The 14,901-nt window shown below is 38.5% G+C and overlaps 1 protein-coding gene across 12 annotated transcripts in view; it reads right to left on the minus strand.

Annotated features, from left to right (window-relative positions):
- Positions 1–454: 454 nt before the first annotated feature.
- Positions 455–14,901, minus strand: part of ncam1a (neural cell adhesion molecule 1a) — a 315,548-nt gene continuing 301,101 nt past the window's right edge. For 8 of the 12 annotated variants that reach the window (XM_008428583.2, XM_008428578.2, XM_008428582.2 and 5 more), the window contains 4 exons: positions 13,413–13,620; positions 12,014–12,130; positions 10,230–10,613; positions 455–5,462 (listed from right to left, as the gene is read on the minus strand). In XM_008428583.2, coding sequence (XP_008426805.1) covers positions 5,342–5,462; positions 10,230–10,613; positions 12,014–12,130; positions 13,413–13,620 — 830 coding nt within the window. In that variant the 3' untranslated portion in view covers positions 455–5,341. The remainder of the gene's footprint in view (positions 5,463–10,229; positions 10,614–12,013; positions 12,131–13,412; positions 13,621–14,901) is intronic. The other 4 variants (XM_008428584.2, XM_008428585.2, XM_017308571.1 and 1 more) reach the window with 1 other exon arrangement.

Genomic DNA, 14,901 nt, shown 5'->3' on the forward strand with positions numbered 1-14,901 from the left:
CAGACACTCAGACGGAGGAGAAGCACACTGAGCTGCTGTTTACGGAAAGAAAGACTGGAGGACAGAAAGTTCTGGATCAATGACGGCGACCAGCTGCTGGCAGCGGAGGCTCCTCTGAGCATGATGGATGTTACAAATCCCTCTGCTGTAACGTGAGCACAGGACCTTGGAATGAAATTTTCATCTTTTTCTTTTCCCGATCAAAAAAAAAAGGAAAAACAAGAAAAAGAAAGGCAAAGCGGGATTTTACAGAACAGAACCAAGTCCTTCTGTTTGGTTCTGGGTAATGAAGAACAAAAAGAACAAAAAAAAATCACATAAACCAGCAAAAATGATCAATCCAGACATTTTAACAACTTTTAAGGCATGAAAAWCCAAACAAAAAAGCAAAACAAAACAAGACAAAATGTCATTTTTCACACATTTCCAGGCAAAATTAAGTCAGTTAACTATTTTTTGTTTTGTTTTAGAAGAGACCAGAACAAGTTCCTCAACATTTGAAAAGGATAAAAACATGAAGAAAATAAATCTTAAAAAAGAAAAAGGAAATGATTCATGCTGTTTCTGACAAATTTGATCATTTCTGGAAACATAATTTATATGTTCTTAGGTTGTCCACACTGTTTTCGCGTGGTGCTAGATTTGAGCGTTAAAACGTTTAATATCTCCTTTTGATTCGTTTCATTGGTTTGAGTCTGTGTACTTTTGGTCATGGCTAACCTTCCTTAAACAAGACTGCGGCCAAGTTAAAGTAAGGTTCTTAGCAATAGTCTTTCCCTTGAAATATTTATTATAAAGGGATGAATGGACAAAATGTCCAAAAGGAAGCAGAATAATGCAGCCTTACAGAACATCGGAGAGGGTTTGAAGAAGCTTCATTTACAGCTGAATGGAGCAGCGAAAGAAAAGAAACTGACAGGAGGAAGTAAAGGGGAAACTTCGGAGTACAGAAACCAAGAGGAAGGGAATGCATGGCGTCGTTTTTCAGTCTAAAGGCACTCAGCCGGACGTCTCTAAGCTGCTGACGGCGGGTTCGGCGCTCGCTACCGGCTACATCACAATCACATTAAACGCTCAACTCTAACACACAAGGCTCGTGTGTTTGCTATCCACACTGAACCAGCTCCAAGTCTACGGGGGAAACAACACTGTACAGAAAAAGACCTGACTTCTGCTCCCCTTTTTAATCTTTGAAATGCAGAATTTTAGAAAAAGGCAGATGTTTTATTATCAAGAGACCAAGCTCATTTTTATCAAGATGATTTTCCCACCTCAGGCAGAACCTTCTGTTTTCCATCAGTTTAAGCTAAACCTGAATATCTCTCTGCTTGGTGGTTTGCCATCAGAATCTTTAGGACTTGTGACAGTTTGGACTTTTTGGAAACAATTTTTAAATAAAGATTTTTGCCGTTTAAAACTTCTGAAATCACGCCTGACTGTGTTCAACAGTTTTTTTGCAACAGCACCTTCACATTTATTGGCCGCCTTAGTAAAGATGCTAAAAGGTCTGCATAAAATGTCCTGCAGTAACCCGATCTCACTGAAAAAAGTGAAAAGTCCAGACTTTACTTTATTAAGATTTATTCATCGGGGAACATTTCTATGTTTTTATTTTATTTTATCACTTTTTAAGAACATCAAAATGGAGCTTTGGAAAAAGTTGTACCAAATTTTTAAAAATCCTAAAAAATTATTTTTAAATATTGAAAAGTTTGGGCTAGTCGCTTTTTTTTTCTTTGAAATATCATTCATTTCCAGATTTTTGAAAATTTTAACACCCACCTTATATAAATAGCATGTTCTGTTATCTTTCTTAGTTTCCATAGAGACGGGCCTCTGTGACTCTTCATATTCAACTTATGCATTATGTTCCTTGACAGTACGATCAGCTTAACAGTGTACAGAATTGGTAAATAAATTAAGTACATTTATTTCATTATCATTTTAAGAGTTACCAACACTTGTTAAAAAAAAATGTTTTTTTAAGGTGGGATTTTTTTTTTCATCACTGATTAAATTTCCTGAAATTTCAGGTTGGATAAATGAATTTTGAGACTTTCTACCAGGAGAGCCAATAAGTTTGGAAGGTGCTGCCGTCAAAATAATTTCAAATAAAACATATTTAAAACTTCACACATTTCATAAAGCTGCTAGAAGGAAAAACTAAAAGTGAAACCGATTTCTTTTTTTTTTGCAGTTGTATGGGCTGATCTTTAAAACAATTCAATAGAAAGGCTAATAAATGACATACGCTGCTCAATAATTTACTGCCTGACCAGATTTAGACAAGCCCCTTCAGATTTGATGCCACAAAACGAAAAAAGAAGCTGCAAATATCCAAAGTTCCAGTTGAATTCGGTTACTATGTCAACAATAAATATGATAAAAGAAAAAACAAACTCCTGCTATGGAGGAGCCAAATACAAAGACATAACACACGTGGATCTATATTTCTAAAAAGAGTCATAAGAACAACTACATCTCAGTCCAAACTGACTCCATGTGTCTGTAACCTCTTAAGTCACTAAAAGTCCAAACCTACAGTATGTGTAAAAACCACTTTAAGGAAACCTCAGGATAAATGTGACACACGTGTGAGAGAGAAGGAAAACATGTACATTTTCAGAACTCAAAATGCAAAAACGAATGAGAACACATAAAGGTGTGGAATTCACAGAGTCCTGCTGCATCAGAACCGGGTATGTTACTGTCAGCGGGATTCCACCATCTAATTTTACTGTATTTGACATTTTTATAAAGAATCAGCCGACCATCTGATGATGAAACCTCAGAACTGAATGACTGCCCACAAACAACTCGGCTGGATTAATGAAAAAGTAGGTCACACCGCCGGTTTCAATTGAGATTTTATGGACATAATGTTTTTGTGCACCTGCAGAAAATATCTATATTTGTGAATCAATTTTGTACAAATGCTTAACAAATTGTTACAAATGCAAAGTTCCAAATGAAAGAAACCAACCAGAATAATTACTATGGGTTGATTTTAGAGCTCCCAGTAAATATGGGCTCAAAGATGGGTTTAGTTCTTCTATAAAAAGTAAAATCGGAATTAAACATGACATTTTTTGTTCAAAATGTTTTGATGCTTGGTGCTGGAATTGTAAAAAATTAATTGAACAGAGTTGTACAATTAATATTGTATAATATTCTGTACAACTTATTGTACTGTAAAAATTGTACAAATCCAAATGTTTTCAATGCATGGGTAATTTCTAATTATAGACAAACCTTAATTTGTCACTTTATTTTAAAAGGGATACAAAGCTTAATTCATGAGTAGAACACATTTTTGACCTAGTTTGTCCGTATACATGTATTTTAATACAAGATGGAGAACTGCAAATAGTGTAACGAGCTTACAGGTAAATTTACTCACATAAGTAAATTACTTAAATGGTAGATTTTAAATGAGGTTCCCATAATTTACATCCTGCAGTGCAGGTTTTCATTGGTCCAGTTCATGTATATTCATCCGAGGCCCATTATATTTGGCTACACAATATTTAGTTAAGGTTAATGAGGAATTTTAAGGAGAGTTTTAAAAATATTTAAGAGATGAAAACAATTTAAGGCATGAAAATTGGAATTTAATAGGAGCCAATCAGAAAGAATGAAGTTGGGATTTAACTGATCTGAAAAAAAAATCTAAACAAAAACATGAAGGCCCCCTGAAAATTGAGTCCATATACAGGTTAACACACAAGAGTGGATAACTAAAGGATTTGGCTTAAAAATTTCAGGCTTATGGGGGAAAAACTCAAAAAACATTTTATGTTCTAACTGTATAATTTATTAAAAAATAAAATAAAACATGTAATCAGCTTTTGAAGAGCAAATGCAAGACACTAACAACGCATGGCGACCAAACCCACCATGCTGTTTGTCTGAAGCCAGAAAATGAACCAAAAGAAAAACTGAGGATTGGAAACTCAAAAATCCAATATTTTTTCAACCAATTAATGTCCCACATGTTGTGCTAACAGCAACACTCTTCAGTATGGAAGTTGAGACTAAGTGATGTATACTAAAGTCTATAGAGTAGTCTTTTGAATATCAGTAAAGTGTTTAAAAATGACATTGAGCTCATTTTGGCTGCTACTTTTAAAGAAAGGGATTGAAATTTCTTCTGAATAAAGGAAGGCTGAAAGTTTTACAGTAACGTTGCTTTGTTTTATCCTCCCAAGCATTCAATCTCTGCCACAAAACAAGTTGAATTTAGAAATGTAAACCTTCTGGGCTCAGATTGAAGATAAGCGATTGAAGATAAGATAGGAATCTTTATACTGTGGTATAAAGCTATTAATGCTAACAGCGCTAATTGCTAATATAAGAAGCTAAAGTTGGCTAATATTTGTGTGTGAAGCCCTGTTTCACCGCGTGGTGACATGTTGCCTTTGCTCCAAATATAATTGATTAATGATGTCTTAAAAAGCTAGAAAATAATAATAATAATAAAAAAACATTTTGAATGCATTTATCTATAGTTGCTGAAGAGAAATCGGAATTGGCTTACTAAAATTACTATTCACAAAACTCTGATAGATGCATGTATAAACAGCCTGCAAACAGACTTAAGGAGGAAAAAAAAACAAGACATTAACTTTTACGTGAATATTTCTCACAATCATTTTTCCATTTTTTGGGAGCGTGAAGATGAGATGAAGGAAAACACAGGATTAAGAAGCAGAAAAGAACAAAACCCGATCACATACGAATTTACAGAAATACAGCAACTTCGCAACAAACCCACATGCTTCAATAAAGACATTAAGAAACAGCTAAATAGGCAGTGAGAACAGCATTTAAACAAAAAATACAGACAAAGGAAAAATAAGACCCATAATCCATCATCACAATAATGAGAGTACTGCATAAAGAGTAGTAGAGTCGGTCTTACATTTGTGTGCATCTTAAAGGCAGTAAATCTGTGAAGTAAAGCTACAGTTCATCCAAGTTTATCTAGAGAAAATATGTAAGATGCTGATCTGCTTATTACGTACAATAATGGGTGACATGACGTATGAATACCTAATGTTTTACAGTGACTGATTTAGGTGGATGTATTGGGAACTAAGGCGTCGCATGAGGTTTATCACTCCTGCTCATATTCCGGCAGAAACACAGATTTTCTTTGTAGTTTATATCTTCTGAGTTGCTGCTTTATTTTTTATTTTTTCCTAATGTAGTGGGGTGGTGTGTGTGAAATTGTTTTGAAGTTTCAGTGACTGTGACCACCCCCGTTTTTAACCTGTAAAGCCCACACCCCAACCTGCACCCCTCCCCCCCTCCCCCCCGCCGCTGCCCCGGCTGGAGGACATTATGCTTTACTTTCGTTGCCGTTCGCCTGAGGAGCCTCGTTGGGGACCGTCTTCACCTCGGCCGTGGCGTTCTTCACCTCCGGCTCGGCTTTGGCGTTGTCGCTCTTCACAGTCTTCCCGCTGCGGGCGACAGCAAAAGGAGCGAAAGAGGAAGAAGGAGATTCCGTTAGAATCGACGAGGCTCTCTTTTCACAGCCAAACTGTCTTGCCTTTTTGTCTGATTCCTCAAAGGAAGGAAAGAGGTGAAAACATGCAGGATGCTTTGAGGGAATTTGTTGTTCTTGCTCCTGGAACTGAATGCATTTCACACTTAATGGGATTGAGCTCGCTATCCTAGCCGGGCATCAGACAGGAGCACATGGATGTCACAGCTACTTCCCAGGAACAATGAATGCTGATGTGGAATGACACACAAGGCCGGTACAGTAGACACAGCGCTGGAGGGAGGGAAGGACCGAGGCGCGGCCTACAACAGAGACTACAATACACCAGAGGATTACATGCCATCTGGACTCAGCTGAGCTCAGACACAATGGGAACAGACTTTGAAGCCACACATCACTTTTTTTTTTCCAGTCTAAAAATGTGTATTTTTCCCCTGTGCTGTCCTGCCTGCCGCCTTTCAAACAACTGCTCTGATCCTCACGTTTTTCTGTCCTGTCCACCGATTAAAAAAAAAAAAACCTCATAAAATTCTTGTTTAGTTTCGTTCTGCCTTGCAGAAATACTAAACACACGTTTTGTCAAACTTTAGTGCATGCTGCTGGGATTATATGTGAGTGAAAGAAAAATGACTTATGGTTTTATCACTTTTTTTTTTAACAAATAAAAATCTGAAATGCATGATGTGGACGTGCAAACAGAACCTTTAGTCGGTACTTTGGAGAACTGGAACCAGATTTGACTGCGATTGCAGCTGCAGGATGTTTCTACCAGCTCTCCACGTCCAGAAATCAAAGTTTGAAATGTTCTTTGTGGAACAGCTCAGGCTCAGTCAGACTGGATGGAGAGGTTCTACTGTCAAACATTTTCTACTGGATTTAAGTCTGGACTTTGACTGGGCCATTTTAGCCTGTGATAAAGCCATACATTTCAGCAGAACATGTATCGGTATTTAAACACATTTCAACATCGTTTTTAAAGAACTGAAACATTATGTGTAAAACAAAGAATCACTAGTTAACATTTAAAAGAAAATCTGTGTTAAAAATGCTCCAGAGTTGAACGCAACACCAAACTATGCCTGATATAGAAAACAGCAAATGATAAATCCATGTGCACACTTCCATAATGATCAAGACTTCTGTTCATTTTTAATTATGACATCTGTCACAGAAAATGTAACTACATGACTGTCACTCTGTTTGACCCTGTTCCCTAATTCTGCGTCTTCTGATGGAACATTTTTTCGCCCAGCATCTTACTTGTGCGTGTCAAAGGTAAATGTGATGAATAAAAATACAGATCACACGTTCCAGGTTTGCATTTGCAAAACATTTAACAACTCTGTTTCCGTTGCCTTTAGCAAAGCGGCAGCATTTGCTACGGCTGCAGGATATTTACACAAGAGTCTCATAAGAGCATTCAAGACAGATGTTTGTTTATTTTAATAAAAGATTACATTTAAACTGGAATCCTGGTTCAGTCTTTGAGTTGCCAAAAACCTTTGCATTTCCCTTGTAACTTTTACTTAAAAAAGGAACAAAGTACAATTTAAATTGATATGTCACCATTCCGGATTCCAGCTTTTAGCATTTATACGGTCTGCAGATTTTTTACCATCTGCAAACAGAGAGGTTGGAGCTGACGTAGTCTACGGCAGTGAAAACGGCAGCTCTGATGGAGGACGGCACAGCGGGAGCGCTCTGCTTCAGGCCTGTCTGAGCTGTGAAGGAAAATCCCTCCAATGACAAGGAGGCTTTCATCACACTGATGTGGAGCTGACAAGCTCCCTGCGCCCAAGTTGCTGTAAACGCTTCGCTCTTCATCACTGACATCCTCCCCTGAGCAGCCGAGTGAGCAAATTAAGAGATGGAGGAAGAGGAGAAGGACGAGTGTCTCTCAGGAATTCATCTCCTGCTACAGTTTTCTCCTCGGCTTCAAAGGCTGTCAGGAATCAGCAACGTCTGCAAACTACGGAGCAGGATTCAGAAAAATCAGCTCCAACATCCCAGCTGCTGGTTAGAGAGCTGACCTATCAGGGAGAAGTGTGTGGGGCCCAGCCACGAGGAGGCGGGGACCAGAAACATCCGCAGTGAGATCACATTGGATCAAACTGTGATCACTGTTTCCTTTAAGGCAATGAAATTATCTTGATTTATTGCCAGAAAAAGATTTTGCTACCAAAAGCTGCCTACTTTGACAAAAAATATTGTCCAACAGAATTTGCATACAATTTTGTCCATTTTATTGTTATTTTATTTTAATTTGTTTTTGTTATATTTTATTTCATTTTTTAAATGTATAATTTGCTTACATTTTATTTACGTTTTTAATTCAACTTTATGTGTTTATTTCCAAATTATTGATTTAACTTATATTTTCATCACTTAAAAATGACTTATTTTAATTTATTGCCTTCCACTATGTTTCTTATAAATGCATAGTAGGGAAGGTATGAGCCAACAATATAGAGATATTTCACTATTTACCTTTATTTAATTAGATTTGTTTCACTCTATTTTTTTATTTCATCTATTTTATTTTAGATTTCTACATTTTACACTTTACTGCAGTTTCTATTCATTGTAATTCTATTAACTTTAATATTTCAATTTCATTTCATCATGTTTTTTGTTGCTCTATTTTACATTGCATGTGTCATGAAACTATGAATTTTACAAGGCTTTCTATTCTTTTTTCTTTCATTTTATTTATTTTTTAAAATGAAAAACATACAAATACTAAACTGGGATTTTATTTTATTTTTTTAAAACTGCCAAATGCAGAGATTTGTTTTAGTAATTTATTTCAATGTTTTGATGAAATATATATATATTTTTAATCTCTTCATCTTTTACTTTTTTTTTATCACACCTGTTAAATCTTTTCCCACATTGAACTACACGTTAGCCTTAACGTGGAGGCCTGCGGCGCTGAGCGCTAACGAGCCGAACGGTGGGAAGATGCTTGTTTCTGTGAGGTTAATAAGCAAACAGGTGGAGGTGGAGGCAGCGGGTGGAGGGTGGAGGCATGCAGTGACCGATGGAGAACATCTGGCAACGTTAAAGGAACTTCCACCCTTAAATGGTCCAAAAACTGACCTGACATCCACAAGAGCTGATGTCCAGACTTATTGTTTTTAGATTTCCCACAATGCATTGTTTTCTCACACAGATATAGACGTCAGTCTTTAAAAAAAAAAAAAAAAAAAGCCACAACGAATGCTATAAAATTTATAAATATTTACTGTGTAACAAATTTCTCCTAACTTTTGAAGTGTGGGACGTGTCTGCAGTCGCAGCTGTGCTCCTTCTTAAAAAATGATTAATTCAGGTAAAACAGCTCCTGCTGCCTCTGGATCTCTGCCCACAGCTGATGCTTATTGGATCCTGGTACCAAGCCAACGGCCAAACATATTTCAGGGTGAGATGGAGGCAATCAATATCTTCCACAGGTCAGCAGTTTTAACAGGGACTGATGAAATGTGATCGTCGTTTCAAACTTTCTTCATACTTGGCCTCAAACTTGGGATCTTTAAGAGCAAGTTTTTTTTTGTTTTTTTTTGTGAAATATTTGATTGGTTGTATTTGGCTCCAGATTTTAGCTTCTTAAAATCAAATCTCTGCCAATGAAAAACTGTTTAAATGCATTAAATCACAGTCCAGCAACGTACAGAAGCTCAGTGAGTTAAATGTCAGTGAGTTTCAGGGAAATGGCAACTCAAAGGTGAATCTCTGCAATGTTTCATGAACATTCATGGGATTTCTGTAGAAATGTGAACTTTGGACGCTGACATCACAGACATACCTGTCAGGGATATCTGTACTGCTGCCACATGCTATGAGATGCTGAACATGGGGACATGGAAGATTGTTTTTTGTTGCGTTCCCTCGCAATAATGTACTAATCAGTTCATGCGGCATAACTGGGAACTGTCAGCCTTTCTTACGGTGGCCATCATACTTTCTGCTATTATATAAGGTTGTCGTAAGGTTTATCCATCTATGTTTATATCTTGTGAAATATCAGAAGTTTTATATCTTTTTCTTTAGGATAGAAAAGCGCCACAAACCTGTGATATAAACATAAACTTTCTGTAAGAAGGAAATTAAGAAAAAAAATACATCCAAACTACTTGGACTATTTCTGAGTTATTATCACGAGGTAATCAGTCATCTGACAGTTTTGATTGTGTCTCTATTGTGTTGAAAGTCTGAATGGTTTTAAGGGAAGTTTTCATATGCAGTTCCATCTCAAACTTACACAAACAGACATAAACATGCAGTGAATAAAAAACTGATTTGTACCAGAGAGTTAAGAATAAACACGCAGCTCTTTAGATGTGCATATATTTTAAATTTTAAATTGACATTTGTGAGGGAACACAAAATAAATATATTTTCCCTATTCAAAATTTAATGCATTAAAATCTGTGTAGTTAATTATTTGAAATGAACCTTTAAAACAGGCAATATAAGCCATAGTCATAAGAATTAATCCACACTATGAGTTCAATTAATCAGTTTCACTTTTTGAATGGAATGAAATAAAAAAAAGCTTTTGGATGTTGCTGTAACGGACTGAGGCGCAGCAGCACCTCTGTTCCGAGCAGAACCATGCATGTGGGAAAAACCGTTTAAGGGTGAAGTTCTCTTTAAAAGATGGCAGCCCTCATGAAATGACCAGAACAAATGGGAGCAATAAAGGAAACGGAGATGTTCATACTCATTTTGGGTTGATGTGGTGGAGTCTGAGCATGGGGCACAGCGGGCATCGTTGCTCTGGCCGTCTACTTGTAAGTCCTTACTCTGGGTGCTGCTGGGGGTTCTCACTGACTCACACGGGTTCTGAAGCCTGTCGCCATTAGTGGACGGTGGGCTAACTGGCTCTAATACAGGAGGGCTGGAGGCAGGGGCAACTTTTGGAGCGTCGCTGAGGTCAACCAGGGGTCCGACGCTGCACTCTGCTTTAGGTGAATGGGAAAGGGCTGCAGCGGTGTTTTTAGGAGAGGAGTTAGTCTGTGGCGTGCTAACGCTCCCTGTAACCGAGTTAGCAGCAGCTGGGGGGAGTTGGTTTACCGCCGTGTTCGGGGAGTCGGCAGCGGCAGGTCTGTTTGGCAGGAAGTAGCAGGGAGCGGGGGGGAGAGGTGGAAGAAGGGAGGGTGGACACAGGAGAGGAAGCATAGAGCCAAAAAATATATATATATGAAAAAAAAAAGGGTAGAGTGAGAGTGCAAGTCAGGGCAACAACAAGGTTTTAAGTGCTTCTGTGCTTCAGTGGAAAAAGTAAAAATCTATACAGTCAAAATGTTAGCAACAAAATATTGGGAGGGTAAAACACAAAATAATCAAAAGAATGGACAAGCAGTTTTCCCAGGATGAAGGAGTCGGTCTCCAGCTCCTGCTCTGAGCTTTTACAGAAACTAAAGGGATTCTGTTTGGTACAGAAACAACATGAAGCCACAGAAATCCAACGTCACCTGGACCTTAAACCTGAAGAGCTGAAATGATTCTGGCAAGTCACCAATCATTTTCTCCACTCTGCTTGTTAAACCTCCACAGCAACATGTTTTTGAAATGTTAGGTAGCGAAGAATTTGTTATGAATGTTCCTTCAAACAGTTTATTAATCTATACTACACAACGAGCATGAAAACAGCTAAGAGAAATGTGGTTTCTCAGCMTTTAAGCTGTACATCAACTAAAGTATTAATACCCATTAAATTTTTAGGCGTTTTTTTCTTAACACTAAAGCCTGAAATTTAAATAAATTTCATTAGGATTTAATGTGACAGAGCAACACAAACTACAACATAATTATGAAATGGAAAGAAAAACGAGAAGTTGCCTGATGACTGCTAATGTGTGTGCAATCTAACCTCAGTACAGACAGAGAAAACAGGCTGAATTTATTTTCACATATATATTTTGAATCATGTGTAAATGTCTTCCTGCTTTATAACTGTGTAGCACTTTGTGTTGTCCTTTCACAAGAAATATAAATGAAATACACTTATGCTTGTGGTTGGAATATGACAAAATCTGGAAAAGTTCAAGGGGTCTGAATACTTTTGCAAGCCACTGTGTATTCATGAGTTAGAATGGCCAAGTCAAAGCTCAGACGTTAATCCAATTAAATAGTTGTCGATGTGCTGCAAAGATTCGGAAGTTGTAGTGTGTAGATGAGCGAAGCTGGAAGAAACCTCCACAAAGCTGCTGTTAAACGTCGACACAAACAAAACTATGAATTATTTCTCTTCCACTTCGTAGCTACTAAATGTTGGTTTATCACATCAATTCTGATATCGTACACCAAAACCTGAGGATGTAATGTGACGAAAGGTTCAATGGGTATGAATACTTCCATACAGCTCTGCTTTTATATGTGAGTTCAGTCTTATTTTATCTGAAAATCCTGCATATTTAAGCCGTCCATCCATCCACCAATTAAGTTTGTAGACTCGGTTTTGGACCGTCTCTCAAAGAGCCAATTAAAGCGCTCGGTTCTCACTCTGGTTCTGTCAGCGGGGTGGTCTCATTGGGCTCAGTGGGACCCCCTCCTTCTTGGTTCGCGGTGTTTTCTTCCTCTGTTCTCACTTCCACAATCGGCTCCTTAGACTCGTCCTTCCTGTCGTCAGAAAGAAAGGGGAAGAGCAAACGGACGCATAAATTCAGGCGTGTGTTTGTGAGACGTGAGGAGGTCTCAGTTCAGTCAGGCAGCTCTTCACTGCGGCCCGGTAACACATGGTCACCTCACGCAAATGATCAGCGGCAGTGTAAAACAAATGAGCTCAAAGATTCAGACACACACACACGGTCTGTTCGGCTGTCAACCGCTCTGTCTCGTTCACTCAAGCCAATATTTGATCATCCTCCGCCTCCACCAACCTGCGTGCTCTGATTGCAGGTTCCCCCTGGAGGGCTTCGCCGCCGCCACACTCGGCTCTGATTGTGCTCGGCTTTAAAGCGTTCGCTGGCAGGGAGCGACATGTTTGAGATCTAAAGGTGCAAAACATCTCTGCAGATCTCGCCGCTGCGACTCGGTTCACAGCGTGGCACAGGCTCTGAAGAAGTGTTTTGCGAAGGCTTTGGTTGAAATATTTATTTGTTGTGTGCATTGCCTCCATAAGGAGAAGCTGCCAAACATATTGAGGTGAATTCTTGATCAAAGTACTGCGTTCTTTTCAGGAAGGTTGCATTAATAATTACGCTGCTCCAAACATTCCAGCATTGTCTGTAATTCCTAATCATTTGACGTGATTGAATTTCACATTCCTTTTTCGAGAAACAGCAGAAACCTCCACTATTACTGGTAAAATGATTAGGCTGTGTGAAAAGCCTTAAAGTAAATGTGTCTGTTAGTTTAGCAGAATAATCTCACTCTGCATATTTTAGAAAAATGAATCCTTTATTTTACAATAAAAGGTATTTTTAATAAACTACTGCTGCCACATTTTTTTTGTTTTACCACTAACACTTCTCATTTTTACTCTAAAACTGTAACTATTTTTTGCCATTTTTACTTTCTTCAAATTTTCTGAACTAGTGATTGTACTCATGTTAAGCAGAGTGAAGGATGTGTAATGCTATGGGCCTGTTACAGTGGACTGCATTATGAACATTACGACAAGTTTTTAATAAAAGTCTGATGTCTTCCACATCAGAAGACTGAGAGTCTGCTGTGATTGGGTCTTTCAGCGGGATCATGGTCATCTGGCAAAATCAACTCCACCGTCCTCCAACGGCACAGGGAGGAGGAGGCTAACCTCCATTAAACAGCTGCATCTTGGGTTCACCAAGTCACCATGACAGTTTGTGCATCTTGACCAGAATTTTCAGAGCATGTCAGATTACACTTTTTCTTCAATAAATCCAGAAGCAGGGAGCAAAATCACAATGTGTGCGCTTACGAGAACGCCGCCTTTCCCTCCTCGATGTCCTTGCTCTTGGCGCCCGGGCCGGCTTTCCCGCAAACGTTGACGGCGATGCACATGAGGAGGCCGCACTTGTTGAGGAAATAGCAGGTGACGTCCACGGCAACCAGCAGCAGCAAGAAGACAACGATGAGGATGCCCACGATGGCGCCGGTGCCGAGTCCTGAACCGCCGTCTGCAGTGTCTGAAGAGGAAGAGAGAGGCAAAGGGGGGGATACGAAACCCACACAAGACAGAAGAGAAAGAAGGGTTTCAGCACAGAGGAGAGAAGAGGAGAGGGGGGCAGCCAGGAAATTAGACAGAGGACAGACATGATGAGAGGCGATGAGGGATACGATGAGTCTCAATGAAGATGTGAAGCAATCAGTTGGAGGAATCACCAAGTATATTTCCCCCCCAAAAAAGGTAACACTTTATTTGAAGGGGTGTGCATAAGACTGACATGACATAACACCTGTCATGAACATAAAGGAGTCTTTATGAAAGTTTATGACAGTTGTCATGAAGTGTCATTCAATAAATAATGACACTTAATGCAAAGTTGCTCTAAAAGTTGCATTAAAAGTGTCAACTTTGCATGATTTTGTAAATTATGATAATTTAATGCAAAGTTCGCACTTTTAATGGACTTTCAATGCAACTTTGCATTAAAAGTGTCATTATTTACTGAATGACACTTCATGACACCTGTCAAACATTCATAAAGACTTCTTCATGTTCATGACAGATGTTATGTTATGTTTATGACAGTGCCATGTCAGTCTTATGCACACCCCTTCAAATAAAGTGTTACCAAAAAAAAAATCTTCCACTCCATCTTTAGGAGGGAAATGTTGTACTTTCTACTCTATAAAATTCACTTTTAAGCTTTTAAAACATGAATCTGTGAAAGGTGAATCCATGAATAACTTTTAGTTGTTCTGCAGCAGTTTTCTTGCTTTTTGCTCCAGGAGTCTGAACAATATTTGGGAGGAGAAACCGAAGGATTTAACATGATGTTGCTGACACTCTTCATACAATGTTTAGTCTTCAGTCGATACTAAAAGCTTTACTGGCTTTAGTTTCCAGCTCTTTTTGGAAGAAGTCCTGCATGGATTCCAGACAATGTTAAGAACAGAGTCTGGACTGAATCCAGCATCGTTCCTCTCTCCCACGTGTCCGAAGCAACCTAAACCACAGTGGACTGTTCCAGGTGCTGACATATTGTGCAAAAAATAATTCATCATCCCCTGGGATTTTTGTGATGCTCCACTTATTTTCGAATGGCATGGGATAACACTGGAAGATATTTATAGCAGCATTAGTAAAACACTGCAAGATTGAATTTAGTTTTCTGTCCAGAGTTTCATCTGCAGAGCCTTACTTTAGCTTCGTAGTTTACATACTATATCTAGTGCTCAGTATTAGAAAAGACACTTCAGTGTTTAGAATCTGAGCTAATTTGCACATTCTTTCTTCAGATGGA

The sequence above is a fragment of the Poecilia reticulata genome, linkage group LG14, assembly GCF_000633615.1.
Source record: "Poecilia reticulata strain Guanapo linkage group LG14, Guppy_female_1.0+MT, whole genome shotgun sequence".
In the NCBI taxonomy this organism is placed as follows: domain Eukaryota; kingdom Metazoa; phylum Chordata; class Actinopteri; order Cyprinodontiformes; family Poeciliidae; genus Poecilia; species Poecilia reticulata.